The 20,509-nt window shown below is 42.5% G+C and overlaps 1 protein-coding gene across 11 annotated transcripts in view; it reads right to left on the minus strand.

The window, feature by feature from the left end:
• Positions 1 to 20,509, minus strand: part of LOC101285567 (cytochrome c oxidase assembly factor 1 homolog) — a 101,512-nt gene that overhangs the window by 22,454 nt on the left and 58,549 nt on the right. For 7 of the 11 annotated variants that reach the window (XR_004478707.2, XR_007479132.1, XR_007479129.1 and 4 more), the window contains one exon: positions 755 to 807. The exons of 1 other annotated variant lie outside the window; for it this stretch is intronic. Coding sequence is in view for 1 of the 10 variants with exons in the window: in XM_033411274.2 (XP_033267165.1) it covers positions 755 to 807 (53 nt within the window). In the remaining 9 variants the exon portion in view is untranslated. Of the gene's footprint in view, positions 1 to 754; positions 808 to 1,032; positions 1,934 to 17,531; positions 17,656 to 18,129; positions 18,681 to 20,509 lie in introns of those variants that run through there. 3 more of the 11 variants (XR_007479125.1, XR_007479127.1, XR_007479128.1) reach the window with 3 other exon arrangements.

Here is a 20,509-nt window from a genome sequence, read left to right on the forward strand (position 1 = left end):
CCATCTGCTTCTCCACTTTCCAGAACACGGAGAGTAAGAACACGCCTGTCATTTCTGACACCTGAAGGTGAGTGAATCCTGAAGGGAAGAAGGCCTGTTGGAGAAAGTTCCTCGTGTGGATACTCTTTCTGGGAACTGATCATTAAACACACCCTCTGACAGGGCTAAAGCTGACCAATTCTACACAGAAATATCATCAAATCCAGGGTTTAGATACATCGAATTAAAGAGGGTGAAGTTTCAGATCATCCCTGTATTATTTACTTATATACTGTTTTGTTCAACTAAGAAAAAGGTGCCGCACCCCCAAATCAATGTTCTCCAGCTGCTGTGGAAGTTTCGGCTGTGCTGCAGACTAGGTAAGAGTATTTCTCAAAGTTGAGGGTCAAGTCAATTGCAGTGATGTGATCTGGGAAGAGCCATTCAGTCTCATAAGAAAAACGAGCAGAGCATCTCCAAAGAATGCATTAGTCAGATCTTGCTTAACCTGAAGGAGAGCTCAGCGGGGTAGGGCGGCGAGCAGGAGTTCTGCACGGCTGCAGCTGCCAAAGCGAGCATGAGAGACGAGGGAAAAGTCATCCTACACAGTTCAGCGACGAGCCACCCCATGCCCTCACGTGGCCTTGCAGCCACAGGTCAGCACTGAAGGCCAGGTGAACCCACAACTATCTGGGGAGCGACGTTCATCTACTGTCTAACCTGAGCACACCCCGGAGGCTTCCGATGGGGAACTTGGCCCCAGCACAGCCATTACCTTCTGCCACTTCGTAGCCCAGCTTCCTTGAAAATCATCAAAGTAAAGTTGCCCTGCAATCAGACAAAAACTTTACATTAAAATCACTTTTTCAGGGACTTGCCTGGTGGCCCAGTGGTTAGGACTCCGCGCTCTCACTGCTGAGGGGCCTGGGTTCAATCCCTGGTCGGGGAACTAAGATCCCACAAGCCACGCAGTGCAGCCAAAAAATAAATAAAATCACTTTTTCAAACCCAATTCTTTCTGGTTTCTAGTTTTACACAGCCAAGATTTCTTACCGGTCTAAGCTTCAGAGCATGCAAGAAGTTACGTTGAAGTTCTGAAAGGAGCCTTATCTATACAGGGCCCTGTCTGTTCCCTCTGACTCCTCTGCCACATGAAGAAGAAAAAACAACGCCTGCTGGTTTCCTCTCTGTGTACCGTGCATGTTTTGGTGCAGCAACCAGAAAACTGGTGTGGGCGGGAGATGGTGTGGGACCGCAGCACATATAATGGGACCAGTCCACAGACACCGACACGAGATGCTATCCATGTAAGCTGTACTCCAGTGGACTAAAACAGCATGTCAGGGTTAAAAAGAAACAACAGTATATTAAGTGCATATGTAGCCATTTATGATACTGATAATAGCTAACGCTCATATCTCTTGCTACTATGTGCCTGGTGGTATTCTAAGCGCTGCACATATAAGGGTTCACTGAATTCTCACAACAACCCCATGAAGTACGAACTGCTGTTATCATCCCCATTTTACAGACCAGTAAACTGAGACACAGAAAGGTAAGTAACACGCCCAGATTCACACAAATAAGTGTGTAAGTGGCAGACCTGGGATTCAGACCCAGGCAGTCCAGCTCCAGGGCTGTGCCCTCACCCACCATTACACACTGACTAAGATATCTGTGATTTCAGAGACACTAAGATGTGAAGAAGAAAAAAATGTCTTGGCATTACAATATATTTATAACGTTCAGTGCAAAAGGCCTTGTCAGGTGTGCCTTGCCTGCTATTTTTCCAGACAAAAGCGTGGCAGGTATTCACACCTTTGCTCTTCCTTTGGCTTATCAGCAAATGGTTGTTGAGGACCTGCCCTGGGTCAGACAGATGGTGCTGGGGATACAGACAATTCACACAAATTCCAACACAGACGAGGCCACGGAGCACAACCGCACAGTCCGACACACCCACCCCTACACACACACACACACAGAGACACACAGACACACAGACACACACACAGACACACAGACACACACACACACACACAGACACACACACACACACACACACACACACACACACACACACACACACACGGCACCACTCACAGGGTAAACGGCCTAGACTCACACACTCATTAAGATGGGTTTCCAGCATTTGGAAGCTGTATAAAGTGCCTTGTTCTAATTTGCACAAAGGCGCCCACGGGCGAGCAGCCCAGTTAGTGTGCCCCCATGTGTGCACCAAGAGAGGAAGCAGCACCCAGGAAGTGGTCGGCCCTGCCTGGAGGGGATCAGCAAAGGTTTCACAGAGGAAACCGACTCAGCAGAAGGAGGTGAAGGGGTAGGAAGAGGGCTTCAGATTTGCAGAAATGACGAGCAGAGGGAGAACAGAGGGGCAGAAACGAGAGCTGCAGGAAATGGGTCTAGAAATAGAGGCGGTTACTGCTCAGAAAGGCCCTCTACCCTGCGCTGCTGGGTCTAGAAATAGAGGCAGTTACTGAAAGGCCCTCTACCGTGCGCTGCTGGGTCTGCTCTGCAGGTGAGGAGCTGCAAGTGGGAGGAGAGGGGTGCGGCGCGAGCAGCCAGGTGACTTTTGCGACAACTCAGACCAGCGCAGTAAGGCTGGATCAAGAGGGTGGTTTCTTAAAATTTAGGACCGTTCTTATGTATTTGCTAATTTGTACACCAACTTCGTCCAAAAAGGATGATGGGGCTAACAAGGACATGCATGTCAGAAGAGAAGTAAATAAATGGATGAGGAAATGAAGACAAATGGAAAATAATTTTAAGAAGAGAAACACAGCTGGGGTAAAGTTAGTGTCCCAAATTACACACTGTCACGCACTAGGCATTTCCTCAAGGTGACCACGGATTTGACACTGAGCTTCCTATCTGCTCAGCAAAGGCAGCCTCAGCATCTACAAGGCCCAGAGCATCCATGGAGGAGTACCACACCTGCTAATAACACACCAAGCCTGAGAAAGACCTCTCCCACACATGTTCAGAACGGGAACCTCTCAAGTGGCTGGCGTTACAAACAGCATCCCCAGATTTTTAAGTTCATAACTTTCAAATGACTATTTTTTATAACATTTCATAATGAAAACCACAATCACAGTCCACGAAAAAAACATAAACAGAATTTTACAAGTGTCCCAAGCAGTGAGGACTCAGCAGGAAGCTCTGCTGGGCTACCTTGACTCCATGGAGAGGTAAGGCAGTCGTGATCGACCTGCTCTCCATTTGCCAAAGCGGGGTGAAGGGACTGGGGTGGGAGGCGAGAAAGGGGGCTCAGTCTCTACTCCTGTTTAACCAGCTTCAGCTTACCTGCTCCGTCAGCTAGCTTTTGAATAGAGTGTTCAGCAGGCCCTGATCTCACAGAAAAAATTCTAACAGGTGCTGTAAAACTAGAGATAGACTTTAGGCTACCTCTAAGAATGTGACATTTTAAAACTAAGCTTTTGATAAGAATTGGAAATATTTAAACTTGATGTGAAAATCTGCTAGAAACTTAAATTCAATTAGTCTATTACACAGCCAATTAAGAAAAGAATTTTTTTGCTTTACCGTTAACCAAGAGGAAAGGGTCGCGACCCATTTTGAAAATTAAGGGACTGGTTAGCCACAGGAAGACGGAACAAAGTACAGGCAAGGTCTCTCCAGAAAGCAGTCCTAAGTAGCTCTGCTCTGATATACGAAGGGTGACTTCAGCCTCCAAAGGCCAGTGGTCTACAAACTTTTTCCAAAGTACTGAATCCCTTTCTAGAGCCAAAGGACAATCTGTTAGACAGCTGCGGGAGCTGGCACAGGGCAGGAGGGCCCTCCTGGCTGCCTCCCCTCGCGTCCCCGACCAGATGAAGGAGGTCTACAGAATATCACTAGGGCGATGAACAGAAGCTCCCCTGAGGGTTCCAGCCACAGGCAGGATCTGACCTGGGAAGAGTAGAAGCAGTACCGTGGTGCAATCTCAACCTCTGTGCACATCAGAATCACCTGAGGAGCAGCTCAGGGTCATGAAGCTATTCCACACCAGAGCTATGACATGCATCTGTCTTGACACCGGAGGCCCTGGTCTTTCCACTGAGTGACGAAACACACATTACAGACCACAGATTTCAGAACAATCAGCTTCTCATACAAGTGATACGCGCTGTCCAAAAGCCACTCCAAAAGTTCACAGGTGCCACTGTATCCCCAAGTCATAATTTCAGGGGTCAAGACAGAACAAAGAGACATAAAATCCACTCAGAAGGAGAAGGAGAGAGAGGTCTTCCCTATTTGTTGAATGACACTGCCCACAACTACTGCCACTCTTAAGGACTACACATCCTTCCAGCCTTTATAAAATGAAACCATGACGGGGAGGGAGGGCAGAGGAGGGGAGAGAATCAGGCTTAAGAAAACAGACATGAAAAAATTAAGGCAGTAAGAATTAAAATTAGAGTGAAAGAATAAGGAAGGAATAAAGCCAAAAAGACCAATAGAGGAAAAAACAGAATTTAAGAAGTAGGAATAGCAAAAAAGAAATAAAACAGGGCTAAACTTTAAAAGAATGAAATGTATTATATTTGAGATAAGGGAGACAAAAAAGGCTAATAACAAAACCCAAAAGTATAACAGCATGCAAGTAAATGTGATAAAAGATTTTTTTAAAAACTAAAAGAACATAAATGTTCTCACCAAAAATAAATAAATAAATGTTAAGGGATGGATTTGTTAACTAACTCATTAGAGCAAATCCTTTCACAGTGTTGACGTTATGTATATCAAATCACCACAGTTGTATACTTTAAATATCTTACAATTTTATTTGTCAATTATACCTCAGTAAAAATGAAAAAGAAAAAAAAAAGGTGATTATGTTAAAATGAGGCCAGTAGGGTAGAGCTCTAATCCATTATGACTAGTGTCCTCATATGAAGAGGAAGAGACGCCAGGGATGCAGGTGCACAGAGAAAACCATGGGAAGAAGGAGACCACCTGCAAGCCAAGGAGAGAGGCCTCAGAAGAAACCAACCTGCCAACACCCTGGTCTCCAACTCCCAGTCTCCAGAACTGTGAGAAAATAAATTTCTGTTGTTGAAGCCCCTTCCCCCAAATTAAAAGACTAAGAAGGTAAGCATTTAAAAACTTAAGCATAGAAACATTAGTGCCAGCTTACCAGTTTGGGCTCTGGAGTCTTAGAATAACCAAAGGCTTCTAGAGGAATAATCTCTATTCTGAATTCAGGATAATCCCAGGCAAGCACCCTGGCACGAGTCAGCTTTCCCCCTTGGTTAAGCTGAGTTAAGAATGTTGAGGGCAGGGGATGGTGGTGGGATGAATTGGGAGATTGGGATTGACATATATACACTAATACGTATAAAATAGATAACTAATAAGAACCTGCTGTATAAAAAGTAAATAAAATAAAATTTAAAAAATATAGTTTAAATAAAGGCAGTTAATTGTAAAAAACAAACAAAAAAAACACCTACAAAGACACACACAAGAAAAGACAGAAAGTAGAGCCTACTTTGAACAATAACAATTTACTCAAATCTGGGAGAAATTTCCACTAATTACAGTGTGAATGAAGACAGAGACACACTCCAGTGGCCAACTGCAGCCCCGCCTCTGAAGGGTAAGAGCACAGTTGCCAGGAAGTGCATGGGAAGAGGGTGCAGCAGCCCTTCGCCTCTCTCCACCCCTAGCCCAAAGTTCCTGGCTTTATAGCAATCAGGAAACAGGCAGCCAGCCCCAGAGTGGGTGAGTCCTGACAGCCACTCTCCCTACCCCATCCGGAAGTTCTTTTTCTATATCCATTCCGAGACTACAATCCTTATCAGTACAACCCCACAGTAAGTAGACACAGGACTGGCAGTGGCAACAATTCACTCCAAGAAATAAAATAATATGGAAAAGAGCATTGATCTAGACACATAATTAGTTACTGAAAGACACTGCCTGTAAGAACCAAGTACAACAGGAATAAAGAGACATCATGCTAAGAAGGAAATGGGAAAAACTCAGATAAGGAGATTTTAAGGAAACCTGAAAATGCAACAGCAGACCTGCCATTAGCATTGGAGAAAAACAGCAGAATTAACATGGCAGAAAAGCTGAATTCATAATGAGGAAGTTACATTCAAGACGTTTTCCCATAATGTGGAATGAAAGAGCAAAAATAGAGAAAATGACAAATGCCAATTTTATAGAATTAAGATCTACCAAACCTGATCACTGTAATAGCTGTTAAATGGAAGAAGAGACAAAACAAAAGTATACTAGAAGAAAACTTGACAGAGTTGAAAAAAGACAAAACTGCACACACACCGTGTTCCAGATCCATTTGCCATCCCTCACTGGCAAAAACTTTACATGAAAAAAAATTTAAACAAAAAGAAGAATCCAGTGCCCTAAAAAGGTATACCCATAAAGGACAATGAATTCCCAAAGACAATGGAATAGTAACAATAAACTGAGAAGCACAGAATGTGATCCAGAAACACTGTAACCGGGAATTCCCTGGCGGTCCAGTGGTTAGGAGTTGGTGCTTTCACTGCCGAGGACCAGGGTTCGATCCCTAGTCGGGGAACTAAGATCCCTCAAGCCCCCTCCCCACCCCCCCAAAAAAAAACCAAAACAACTCTATAACCAATCAAACTGTGTGAAGACAGAAGAAGGCATTATAAATTTGGAAAGAACTCAGGTATTATAATCTACAGAGCCTTCCTGAAACATTAGTTAAGATATACTACATTTCATCAAAGGATAAATCCAGGGCTTCCCTGGTAGCGCAGTAGTTGAGAGTCCGCCTGCCGATGCAGGGGACACGGGTTTGTGCCCCGGTCCGGGAAGATCCCACATGCCGCAGAGCGGCTAGGCCCGTGAGCTGTGGCTGCTGAGCCTGCGTGTCCGGAGCCTGTGCTCCGCAACGGGAGAGGCCACAACAGTGAGAGGCCCGCGTACCGCAAAAAAAAAAAAAAAACCTGAAGGATTTAAACTCTCATATTGTGGTAGGTAGGTTCCCAATTTGTCCCTCAGTGAACCACACCTCCTGGTGTTTACACCCTCTCACATGAACCTGGGCTGGCACTAGGACTCATTTCAGCGAACAGAATGAGGCCAAACTGATGCTGTGGCAGTTCCATGCCTCAGCTTAAAGGAGGCCTGGCCTTCCACTAGCACTCTTGGGAGTTCCAAGCTGTCATCTAAGAAGTGTGGTTACCCTGCCCTGCTACTGAGATCACATAAAAAGAGTAAGTGAAGAGGCCACTTGGTAAGGGAGAGGACTGAGACTAGATGATAGCATAGATAGTAGACAGACAGACACACATGCCCCACGGTTCCAAGATCCCAGTTGAGCCCAGCCATCCTTCATGGACATTCCAGTCTAAGTGAGCCACCACATGACTACAGTACCAGCAGAATAACCATGGAACAGAAGAACCATCCAGCTGCTGCAACCATACATCATGAGACTTAACAAAATGGTTCTAAGTTTAAAGCCACTAAGTTTTGAGATGGTGTGTTATGCAGCAACAGAAAACCAAAACATCTTTTAAAAGCTTTTCTAGGGACTCACCTGGTGGCCCAGTGGTTAAGAATCCGCCTGCCAATGCAGGGAACAGGGGTTCAAGCCCTGGTCTAGGAAGACCCCACATGCTGTGGAGCAACTAAGCCCGTGTGCCACAACTACTGAGCCTGCGCTCTAAAGCCTGCACACCACAACTACTGAAGCCCATGCACCTAGAGCCCGTGCTCTGCAACAAGAGAAGCCACTGCAACAAGAAGCCTGTGCACCGCAACGAAGGGTAGCCCCCGCTCACTGCAACTAGAGATGGCCCGCGTGCAGCAACAAATACCCAACTCAGCCAAAAATAAATAAATAAATAAATAAAAAGCTTTTCTAAAAGGATTTTTTAAAAAACAACTCCTTCAAATATATGTCACTTTTAAGAGCAAAAGTTTAAAAAGCAATGAAAGTCTTAATAATGGAAGACTTGGCATATTCATACAAGAACAAAGAAGAGTGGAAACATTCAAAGACTAGAATTCAAGGCAAAAAGCATTAATTGGGATAAAAATAGACAAAAATATAATAGTTATAAAAATTAATGGCAAACAACATAACACTAAAATATACAGCTAAAAACAACTAAAGAAAACATATTTAAAAAATTGGAAACAACCACAGTAGGAGACCAACGTATCATTTTCCATCTTTTACAAATCCAGTCAACAAAAAGCAATCAACAACAGGGAATCTGCATAATTTTTTTAACCTTGCAAGATTCAACGTGTGTGTGTGTGTGTGTGTGTGTGTGTGTGTGTGTGTGTGTATGCATGTATACATATTTGAACACAGTGAGATTTTCCAGTGTCTAACAGGCAGCATTCATCCCATAAGGCTTTGTAAGGCTTTGTTTCTCCTGTTCTCACCACCCAAACCTGTGACTACTTCCTGGAGAATAAATCTGTACAACTCTTGAGAGGGTAAAGCAAGTGTAGATCAGTAATTATGTATCTTAAACCAATTAATCTGAACCACTGTGGAAATTCATCTCATACTACTACAAGTGGCTATTATCCTTAATTTTGAAGATTAAAATGGTAATTTTTTTTTTTTTTTTTTTTTTTTTTGCGGTACACGGGCCTCTCACTGCTGTGGCCTCTCCCGTCGCAGAGCACAGGCTCCGGACGCGCAGGCTCAGCAGCCATGGCTCATGGGCCCAGCCGCTCCGCAGCATGTGGGATCTTCCCGGACTGGTGCACGAACCCGTGTCCCCTGAATCGGCAGGCGGACCCTCAACCACTGCACCACCAGGGAAGCCCTAAAATGGTAACATTTTGACAGAGTTTTAAATAAGATGGGAGAACTTAAATCAGCTTAATGCCATTTTCAGTAAGACTAAAACAAACTAGAAACGTTAACAGTTGTTATCCATTCAGTCAACAAATAGTTGTCAACTGCATCCAAAATACCAGGCACCATGTTGTGCACTGGAAATACAGAAGAGAACAAGACAGTTAGTTGTTCATGGATTTTACACTGTAGTGGGAGGAGACAAACAATAAGACTGTTTTAGTTAGTGATAAATACTTTGGAAAAAATAGAGTGTTCAGAGACTGAGAAGACAAGCCACAGACTAGGAGAAAATATTTGCAAAAGACGTATCTGATAAAGGACTTTTATCCAAAATATACAAAGAACTCATAAAACTCAATAAGAACACAATAAGAAAATGAATCACCTAATTAAAAACGGGCAAAAAGTGTGAACAAACAGTTCAACAAAGACATAAAGATGACATAAGCATATGACAAGATACTCAATGTCAAATGTTATTCGGAAATTACAAATTAAAATAACAATGAGATACCATTAGGCACCTATCAGAACTGCTAAAATCCAAAACACTGACAACACTAAATGCTGGATGTGGAGCAACCACTGCCGGTGGGAGTGTACATCCACTCTGGAGGACGATTTTGCAGTTGCTTACAAAAGTAACCTACTCACCTACTTACATACATACATACATACATGTGGCAGCTAGAAAGTGAAAGGGGGAAAGAGCAGTTTTAGCTGCGGAGTGAGGGAAGGCCTCTCTGCCAAGATCCGAGTTGAGACTGAAGGAGTAACCTGAAAACCCAGGGAAGGGCAAGTAAACCAGGCTAAGGCCCGAAAGCAGCCAGCGGCTTGGTCTGTTCAAGCAGCAGAAAGCAGGCTAGTGTGGTAAATGAGGGCAGGCAGGGTCTTCACCACACAGATCTTTACAGGGTATGGTGCTGAGTTTGAACTTAATTCCAGGTATAATGAGAAACTGCTGAAGATTTCAATCAGGGGACGACACGCTCTGGCTTGGTTTTTTGTTTTGGGTTTTTTTTTTTTTTTGGTTTCTCTAGACAGGGCAAGAAGGAAGCAGGAAGTCCAGTTAAAAGTCTTCTGTGGTAGTCCACACCAAAGGTGATGGCAGCTGGACTAGCTGGTAGCAGTGGAGATGCAAAGAAGTGAACAGATGTCCGATATGAAGCACAATAACAAGGCTGAAGGACACGGCACGTAGCAGAGTGATTTCACAGAATTTATCATTATCCTTAAACCTCCTCACAAATATTTTGAGCATTCTAAACTACAATGCAGTTAGAATTCAGAAATGATACAAGAGTCTTGTAGAATAAGCTTTAAATAGTAAACTAGGATTTCTAAATCTCACGATGTCTCATCTGTTTGAACAAAATACGCTTCAAGGCCATTCTCTTAAAGATGTGAAAACACAGCAACAAGATATTCAGTATGTTCTGGCATCCAAAACTTCATATAATAGGCTCTGATTCATAACTATTTTTCAAGTGAGTATGAGTAAGGCAAACCCTATTAAACATTTACTTCAGCATTTCTACTGAAAGTCTCCATTTTAGAAAAAGAATTTAGAAAAGTAAAACAATTCGGTATCAGTGACTAGATTTAGAATCTGGGAGGCTTGTGGTTGACTCTACCATCCCTGAAACCCTCCCTTTATTTGACTCAACCCTCTACCTATTTTCCTTTTACCTCTCTGGCCAGTCCTCTTAAGTTCCTTACTGCAATCTGTAGCCCTCTACCTGTCCTATATTCTCCCTTATTCTATGTTATGGGCTGAACTGCCTCCCCCTCCACCCACCACTAAATTCGTATGTTGAAGCCCTAATACCCAGCATCTCAGAATGTAACTGTATTTGAAAATAAGGTCTTTAAAGAGGTAATTAAGTTACAGTGAGGTCTTTAGGGTAGGCCCTAATCCAATTATGACTGGTGTCCTTATAAGAGGAAATTTGCACAGAGACATGTGGGCAAACAGAGAAAGGACCACGTGAAGACAAAGGGAGAAGATGGCCATCTTGAAGCAAAGGAGAGAGGTCTCAGAAGAAACCAAAATTGATGACACCTCTAGAATTGTGAGGAAATAAATTTCTGTTGTTTAAGCCACCCGGTCTGTTGTATTTTGTCATGACAGCCATAGCAACCTAATACACATTATGTCCCCACTTCCACCCCCAACTTCCGTCCCCATCCCAATCTTCACCTAAGATCTTATTCAATGACTTGAATTTGGGTCTACTAAGATGATTCCCCAATCTCTGTATCTAGGCCAGGCATCCCTTCTGTGCTTAAACTAAACATCTATTAAACACTTACACATATCCCCAAGTGAGCTCCTTCCCCTACCTTCCCCTCCACCGTGCCAGCTCTCCCCTTCCTGCATTCCCTACTGCGGTGGATAGAACCAATCCAGGTGCCTAAGTAAGGTACCTGGGAGTCATCATCATAAAAACAAAAATAGATACCACATAATTACTAAACATGTGAGAGCTTTACATGCATCTCCACAAAGAAACGAGAACTCTCATATACTGCTGCTGGAGTATAAGTTAGTAAAAGCACCATAAACTACTGTTTGACAATATCTATTAAAGTGTACACGTACATACCCAATAACCCAGAAATCCCACTCCAAGATATATAGAAAAACATACATACGTACATACAACAAAAAGCACACAGAAGATGTTCCTAGCCATGTTATTTATAATAGGCCCCAAATAAGAATATCCTCAATGACGGAATGGAGAACAAAACAACTGTTGTATGTTCACACAATGACACACAGTACATCAATGAAAATGAACAAGTGAGAATAAACCTTAGAAACACCATATTGGGCAAGAGAAGTCTGGATCCCAAACATTGCACACTGAATAATTCTCTGTGCATAAAATATTCTTCCTCCCCAAAGGTGGGGGGGGGGGCAGGTAAAAAACACACAACACAGGATGTCATCACCAATAAGGCAGAGTAAAGAGACCCCAGCCTCCATCTCCCAACAAATAACGATCAGACAGCTATCCGTGAATGAAAATCGCTCCTGGAGAGCTCAGGAATCCACTTAAGGAGCATCCGCAACATAGTGGGTAAAAAAGCCTGAGGATAACTGCACAGAAAAGGTAAGAAGAAAGTTTGACTTTGCCTTCACCAGCCCATCCCCCAGGCCGGCACTGCTCAGTGCCAAGAGGGAACTCCCCCATGCGAGACAGTTCTCCTTGCTAGGAAAAGGAAAGCAGGTGAGTGACTAGCTTCCCCAGCCTTCCGAGGCATGGCACACAGGACCTGCTGCAGTTTCACCCCACCAGAGACAAGCAAAGCTGACACGTATGGAGAGAGAGCTCGGAACAGGAAGGAGGGCCGGGGCTACCAATATCAGCCATGGGGCAGGAGTAACACAGTTCCCAGTGGTCTTCTCTGCAGAGGATCCCAGCAGCTTTCACCAGCAACAGGCCTGGTGGACACTGCAGGGCTGGCAGCCTTCATCACTGAGGACCTCACTGCACACCCCAGCAGACTGCTCCACAGAGGACCCCAGTAGGTTTCACAGCTGAAGAAACCAACAGGCAGCACAGCCTGCTGTAGACCCCCTGCAGATTTCACCTCTGAGATTTTCACCCACAGGTTTTCACTTTGACAACAGGGCTGGAGTCCCTTCCCATTCCTTCCCCACGACTTCCCACTTGAGCCCGGGATCCTCACCTGCAGCCAACTCAGGCTGCTGCAGCTGCGTGCAAACAAGACACCAGCCTAGACCCCTGCAGCTGACCCCCACGGATGTGCCTGCCCCTATGGCCCTTGCAGCCACACATGTGCACACCAACGGCTAAGGCCCACATAAGACTCTGACTCTTGTCACTGGTCTGCACAGCTGCACATGCTGGCAGCCAGCCCCTGCAGGCCACTGGCGCCAACTCCCATCACAGGCCTCCAACACCATGCACATGCCTGCAGCAAGCCCCTGAAGCCACATGAGTGTATGGTGACAGCCCAGGTCCCCAGAGCTGCTCAGGCACCCAGAGCAAGCCCCAACTCCTGTCACTGGCCTGCACCTCACGTGTGCCCAAGACAGTCCCAGCAGCCACACCTCTATGCTCACCAGCCTTGATTCCAGATACTGGCTCCAAAACCGTGCATGCCCCATGGCTAGCTCCTACAGACTCACAAGTCAGCTCTAACAGCCAGGTCTCCTAGAGTCGGCCCCTGACCCTGCTACTGAACCTCTGACCTTGCCACTGCACATGTATCTGCAGCCAATCCTGCCCACACAGGCACCTGCAGCAGCCCTCGCAGCCAAGCACGTGGCACCAACTCTGGCCACCACCACTGCCTGTCCTGGTACATAGCTGCTGGACCTCCAGACACTGCTGAGGACCTCAAGAGCCCTTGCAGACACTATGGACCGCCTCTGGCTCTCACCAAGGATCACACAGTTGTCAGTGTAGTGGATCCCTGCTGCTTGAACTGACAAGATACCATGCACCCATGGGGCCTGTAGGTGCTACACACCCGTACACTTGGCACCCTGCACCACTAGACCCAGGTTTACAGCGCAGTCCAGTGGGCCGCCACCTGCAGGTGAAGGTCTTTCCTTAGTGAAGTCAGTCCATAAAGTCTAGAAGTGACTGCTTCCTCAAATACACAGATGCCTACAGCAACCAGAAAGAAACAAGGAAAACTGACACCACAAAAAAATCAGTAAATTTCCAGTAACTGACCTCTCCCCAAAACGGAGACAGACGAACTGCCTGACAAAGAATTCAAAAATCTGTTATAAAGATGGTCAGAGAGCTACAAGAGAACACAAACAATTTAATGAAATCAGGAAAACAATACAAGAACAAAATGAGAAGTATAACAAAAAGATAGAAAACATAAGAAAGTACCAAACAAATTTTGGAGCTGAAGAATACAATCACTGAACTGAAGAATTCAATAGAGAGCTTCAACAGCAGACTAGATCAAACAGAAAAAACAATCAATGAACTCAAAGACAGGTCATTTGAAATTATCCAATCAGAGAAACAAAAAGAAAAAAGAATGAAAAGGAATGAAGAAAGCCTACAGAACTTATGGGACACCATTAGAAGAAATAAACAATGCATTATGGGAGTCCCAGAAGAAGAAACAGAGAAAGGGCAGAAAGCGTGTTTAAGGAAATAGTGGTGGAGAACTGCCCAAAATGGGGAGAGATTTGGACATCTAAGTTCTTGAAGCTCACAGATCTCTGAACAATTCAATCCAAAGATAACTTCTCCAGGATACATTATAACTTTCAAACTTAAGAGACAGAGAACCTCAAGAGCAGCAAGAGAAAAGAAGCTTGTAACTTACAAGGGAACCCTCCTCACACTATCAGTGGGCTTCTAGCAGAAACCTTACAGGCTGGGAGAGGGTAGGATGATATAGTCAAAGTGCTGAAAGAAAACAATGCCAACCAAGAATCTATTATCTAGCAAAGTGCTCCTTAAGAAATGAAGGAGAGAGAAAAAGATTCCCAGACAAAAAAAAAAAAGGAGGGAATTCATTATCACTAGACCTGCCTTACCAAAAATGTTAAAAGAAGATCTTCGGGGCTTCCCTGTTGGTGCAGTGGTTGAGGGTCCACCTGCCGATGCAGGGGACACGGGTTCGTGCCCCGGTCTGGGAGGATCCCACATGCCGCGGAGCAGCTGGGCCCGTGAGCCATGGCCGCTGAGCCTGCGCGTCTGCAGCCTGTGCTCTGCAACGGGAGAGGCCACAGCGGTGAGAGGCCCGCGTACCGCAAAAAAAAAAAAAAAAAGATCTTCAAGCTAAAAAGTAAGTACACTGGGGGCTTCCCTGGTGGCGCAGTGGTTGAGAGTCCGCCTGCTGATGCAGGGGACACAGGTTCATGCCCCGGTCTGGGAAGATCCCACATGCCGCGGAGCAGCTGGGCCCGTGAGCCATGGCCGCTGAGCCTGCACGTCCAGAGCCTGTGCTCCGCAACAGGAGAGGGCACAACAGTGAGAGGCCCGCGTACCACAAAAAAAAAAAAAAAAAAAAAAAAAAAAAAAGGGCAGGGGAACCAAACATTTTTCCAAAGAAGACATGCAAATGGCCAACAGGTACATAAAAAGATGCTCAACATTACTAATAATCGGAGAAATGCAAATCAAAACCACAATGAGATATCATCTCACACCTGTTAAAACTGCTATCATCAAGAAGACAAGAGATAACAAGTGTTGGTGAGGATGTGAAGAAAAGGGAACCCTTGTACACTGTTGGTGAGAATGTAAATTGGTTTAGCCGCTGCAGAAAACAATATGGAATTTCCTCAAAAAATTAAAAATAGAATTACCATAAGATCCAGCAACTCCACTTCTGGGCATATACCCAAAGAAATGAAAACAGGTTACTGACGAGATATATGCACTCCCATGTTTATTGAAGTATTATTCAATATAGCCAAGATAGGAAAACAACCTAAATGCTTGTCAACAGATGACTGGATAAAGAAGATACGGTATGTATGTACGTATGTATATATACCATAAACACACAATGGAATATTATTCAGCCACGAGAAAGGACACCCTGCCATTTGTGACAATATAGACAGACCTTGAGGACATTATGCTAAGTGAGATAAACCAGACAGAAAAAGACAAATTAGACAAATACTGTATGACATCACTTATATGTGGAATCTAAAAAAGCCAAACTCTAAGCAACAGAGAGTAAACTGGTGGTTACCAGGGGATTGGGGGTTACAGAATAGGACAGACTACCTTGCTTAAGGGCACAAACTTGCAACAGTAGCAAATAAGCCCTAGATATCTAATGCACAGTATAGTAAATATAGACAATATTGATCAAACTTGCTGAGAGTAGCTCTTAATTATCCAACAACTTAAAGAAATGATAATTATGTGATATGACAAAGGTGTTAAACATTGCTACAATGGCACTCATATTATTAATATATAAATGTATCAAATCAGTATGTTGTACACCTTAAGTTTACAGAATGCTGTATGTCAAATACACTTCAAAAAAAACAAGACAGATAATGACAAATGTTGGTAAGGGTGTAGAGAAATTGAAACTCTTATACACTGCTAGTGGAAATATAAAAAGGTGAAGCTGCTGTGGAAAATAGTTTGGTAGTTTCTCCAAATGTTAAACATAGAGTTACCATATGACCCAGCAACTACACTCCTAGGTGTGTACCCAAAGGAACTGAAAACAGACATTCAAACAAAACTTACACAAGTTTAAACGCGGAGAAAATAACTCTTAAACCCTAACCACCCAAGAAAAGTATCCAGAACATATAAGTAAATCCTACAAACCAATAAAAAAAGAACAAACAACCCAAAAGAAAAAATGAGCAAGAAATATAAACAGACATTTCACAGAAGACTTATGGCAGTAAACATGAAAAAGTATTTAGTCTCATTAGTTTTCAGGGAAATGTAAACTAAGACCATAGACTAGCACTGTATATCCATCAGAATGGCAAAAATTAAGAAGCAGGAAAATGGAAAGTGTTAGCAAGGATGGAGATCATTGGCAACACTCATATACTGCTGATGGAATGTAAACTGGTACAACCACTTGGAATCACAATTTTGGATATCATGTAAAGTTCAGCATTCACATATCCTAAAACCCAGTAATAGCAGCACTGCTCAAAATAGCAAAAATCTGGAAACAATTCGGATGCTCACAGAAAGGCAAATAAATAAACATATGATGATGTATTAGCAGAAAGGAATATTAGACAATAATAAAAATGAATGACCTACCATTAAAGGCGACAACATGTAGAAACAAACAAAAAAAACCAAGAACACATGATAACTTTTTTGTAAAACCTCAAAAATAAGCAAAACTATACTATATATTGCTTAGGGATACATAAATTTGTGATTTTTAAAACGTTTTAAAAAGGCAAAGAAATGATAAACAAAATTGAAGATAGTAGTATTTCTGATGGGGAGGTTAGAGGGTAGAATGGTAGTGGAGTTTTGTAAAACTTGACCTCTACCCTATTAGGGTCTCCAGCTGGGCCTGAGAATTAAATTGACTTCAGACAGATTAAAAGGAGAAAAGCATACACATTTTATTTTTTCATGTACATGTAAGCGTCCACAAGAAAATGAAGACCCAAAGAACTGGCAAAACCTAAGTGCTTATATATTAGGTGAACAAGGAGAGGCAACTGTGGAAAAGACCAGAGACAGACAGGAGTTATTTTTACAAGGTTTGTTTGCACAGAATACTTAGTCTCAACTCCCGGCTCTAGTGATAAGAGTGCTTCCTCCTGGTATGGTAGGCAGAGCATCTTACACTTGCCAGTTTTATCTGCTGCTTTCAGGAAGAATGGGGCAGGGGCAGGGGCAGGGGCAGGGGCAGGGGCAGGGGCGGGGTAGTCAGAGCACCCTTCTTGCACCTTTTTTCAATTGCCTTTAGCCCACAATAATCCTTATGCCAAAGTGGCGTATTTTGCCATTCTTCAATAGTGTTGGTTCTCATGTGTTCTTACACTGGGTGATCAGTTCACAAAAACCCGTAACTTACATATGTGACACATAGATTCTTTTGCATGTATTGAATAGTACATATTTTTTAAATATAGAAAACATTTTTAAAATATAAAATAATTATATATTAGCTCTGTGCCAAAAATACAGTAAATAAGAAACATTAACTATTTTTATTGTGAGGGGAAAATACTTACATAAAAGTATAATAGAATTCCATCATGTATATGCTGCATGGTCTCAATAAAACAGGACTTATTTTTTATGGATAAAAAATAACAAGGAAATAAACCAAAATGTTCCCAATGACTCCTTCTGAAAGATGAGAGGCAGAGTAAATTACTTTTTTCTGGATCTTCATGCTTAACTGTACTTATAAATCTGCATTAAGCATGTTTAAAGTACTAAGAGTGACAGCAGAACCAAATAGAACAGTCAATGAATACAATGTGTGACACGTATTATGCACTTAACAAATAATCTGTTGGATAATAAAGTAAATATCTAATGTCTTCAGTCTTATCAAATTACTAAATGGTTTTGCTTCGCCATTTTATCCTAGCAATGTGACTCTAAGATCAATACAGGATATATTTTAAAGGTCCCACACAGGCTCTTGTGCTACTCTACACAGCTTATCCAATTCTCACTCAGTTGGCATCTCACGAAGACACTGCAGAAACACAGGAGTGGGGCTAAATACACACTTCATTCTTCGTTTAATCTCTCTGGGCCTTTGTTACCCCAGCTGTAAAGCCCAAACAGTACTGTTATGAAGAATAATGAAGATTATACCATAAAAGCAATGTGTTAATAGCTTTGAGTTGCCCTTATCCTCCTATACTTTGAGTATCTTGGGGGTATAATCAGATCTTTGTGACTGACTGACCGTCAGAGTTTCTGAAATAAAAAAGAGGATCAATAATGGCTTCTTAAATAGAATTTCTAAATGTCTTCATCTTCCCCCACCCAAACACTTCTGTTTTATAGATTAGAAATTTTCAATGACTAAGATGGTCTCTGATAAAAATCAAAACTATTCTTAAAATTCAGCTCAGGGACTTCCCTGGTGGCGCAGTGGTTGAGTCCGCTTGCCGATGCAGGGGACACGGGTTCGTGCCCCAGTCCGGGAGGATCCCACAAGCCGCGGAGCGGCTGGGCCCGTGAGCCATGGCCGCTGAGCCTGCGCGTCCAGAGCCTGTGCTCCGCAATGGGAGAGGCCACAGCAGTGAGAGGCCCGAGTACCGCAAAAAAAAAAAAAAAAAAAAAAAAAAAAAAAAATTCAGCTCAGAGTGAACTTTTCTTCTCTTTTATGTATTGTGCCTTCCTAAGAAGACTCTGTTTACCTGCAAGGAGAAATGGTATGTTACTTGTGTTGGATTCAATATAATACAATGTGTGGCAAGTGGGAAGCATTTAATATACATCAAAGACTATTTCTTTCTTGTTCCAAAAGTTAAAGGCCTTTATAAATCTCAATAGCTTTAAGGAAGTGTTGGAGTAATCACCCTCAACATGTAAAACTGCTGACGATCAAATTGCTGTGGGCAATTTGATAATAAGCCACTCCTTGTGTTATGAAAGAATGAACCTAGCAACATGCTTTGTCCATGATTTCAGCCTGATGTAATCCTAAAATTGGAGAGTATGATTTGTGACAAGTGGACCTGAGTCAACGACAAGATTCCTTAATGAATAGGTTTTATTGAGCTAGTCACTGAGGGAATAAATATGCCCAACTCAGTATCAGGGCTTATCTTCAGGACTTGTAAGGGCAGACTTCCCATGACCACTCTCATTCCAGCCCAGACTGTGCTCTCTGCATAGCTGAACCATGGCACAAGTGTTAGGTATGTCAAAACTGTTGATAAACTGATAAAATGTCTTGGTTGAAGGTAATTTTAAAAGTTAAAGGTCATTAGCCAAGTTTATTTTTCAACCAATACTACACTCTGCATTTTTCATAGATACCCTCTATACGAGAATAGCCCTTCATGTTTTATTTCTTCCCCAACACACATAATACATGACATCTACAAGCACAAATACCCTGCCAGGCTACAGAATAAGTAAGTACATTCACTATATTGTAACACCATCTCTTTCTCCCCTGCTCAAGGAGGCAAGTAGAAAACTACTGTAAGATTAAGTGTAAATCCATCCTAATTCAATTGTAAAAGTAAAATAATTACAGAGAAAGTCAGGTTATACTTTGAGAAAAAAGTGCTATTGGTACATAGTTCAAGAAGATTTACATGACAAATCTGATCAAAGAATCCTATAATGAATTTAAACAAAGCCAAATGTTAATAAACATCCAACTAAAATCATTAATGCACTGCTTTGCTGATTCCTTTAATATTAAGAGCCCCTCAACAGATCTCTGAAAATTACTACCTATGAATACTGACTGCTTCTAGCTTTCCCTTTTGGAAATCCTGTACTTGCCTATTCATGAACAAAGAAGAAATTTCTAAAAGAAATAAAATGAAATATTAGCAGTGTATCATCTGAAGAGGTATGATTAACATTTACTATGTTACTAAAAATTTTTAAATAGGGAGGCTGCCCCTCCATCCACCCAATTAAACATGATTAAATAGGTGACATATTAAAATATAGGCTCTAATCCTTACTCGTGATTGGGGGGAACACGTATAACCACTAAAAGGAGATGGGAATGCTTTCATGATTCCCATATTCTTGGCAGAAAATTACATCTTTGTTTCTCTCACTAGTAATTCAATTCTAAGTAAGTTTTATAACCTAAGAAGATGAGATTTAGACTAATGAATTATTTGGTTATTAAAAAATACATATGCTGATAAGCTGTACCTTTTTCCCATGAAAAGTGCAAAATTGCAACCAAACAGTATTTAAAAGCTAAGGATAGGGGGCTATATCCCTCCACATGTTTTATAGGGTTTAGGGTATCACTTGTATTCTCATTCAAATTGATTTAAAACATTAATGAATTTTCCTATTTCCAATACAATGGTGAAATATGTTTTATACATCCTGTTGGAAACAATAATCTGTAAAAGTACGTAAAAAACATCTTTCAAAGGCACTGAAAAACATCTTTCGAAAGCACTGAAAAATAGGAAGACAGTAAGAATTTATCAAGTCAAAACTAAGAGGGGATTTCAACAAATGGTGCTGGGAAAACTAAATA

This window comes from Orcinus orca, chromosome 9 (genome assembly GCF_937001465.1).
Source record: "Orcinus orca chromosome 9, mOrcOrc1.1, whole genome shotgun sequence".
Lineage (NCBI taxonomy): Eukaryota > Metazoa > Chordata > Mammalia > Artiodactyla > Delphinidae > Orcinus > Orcinus orca.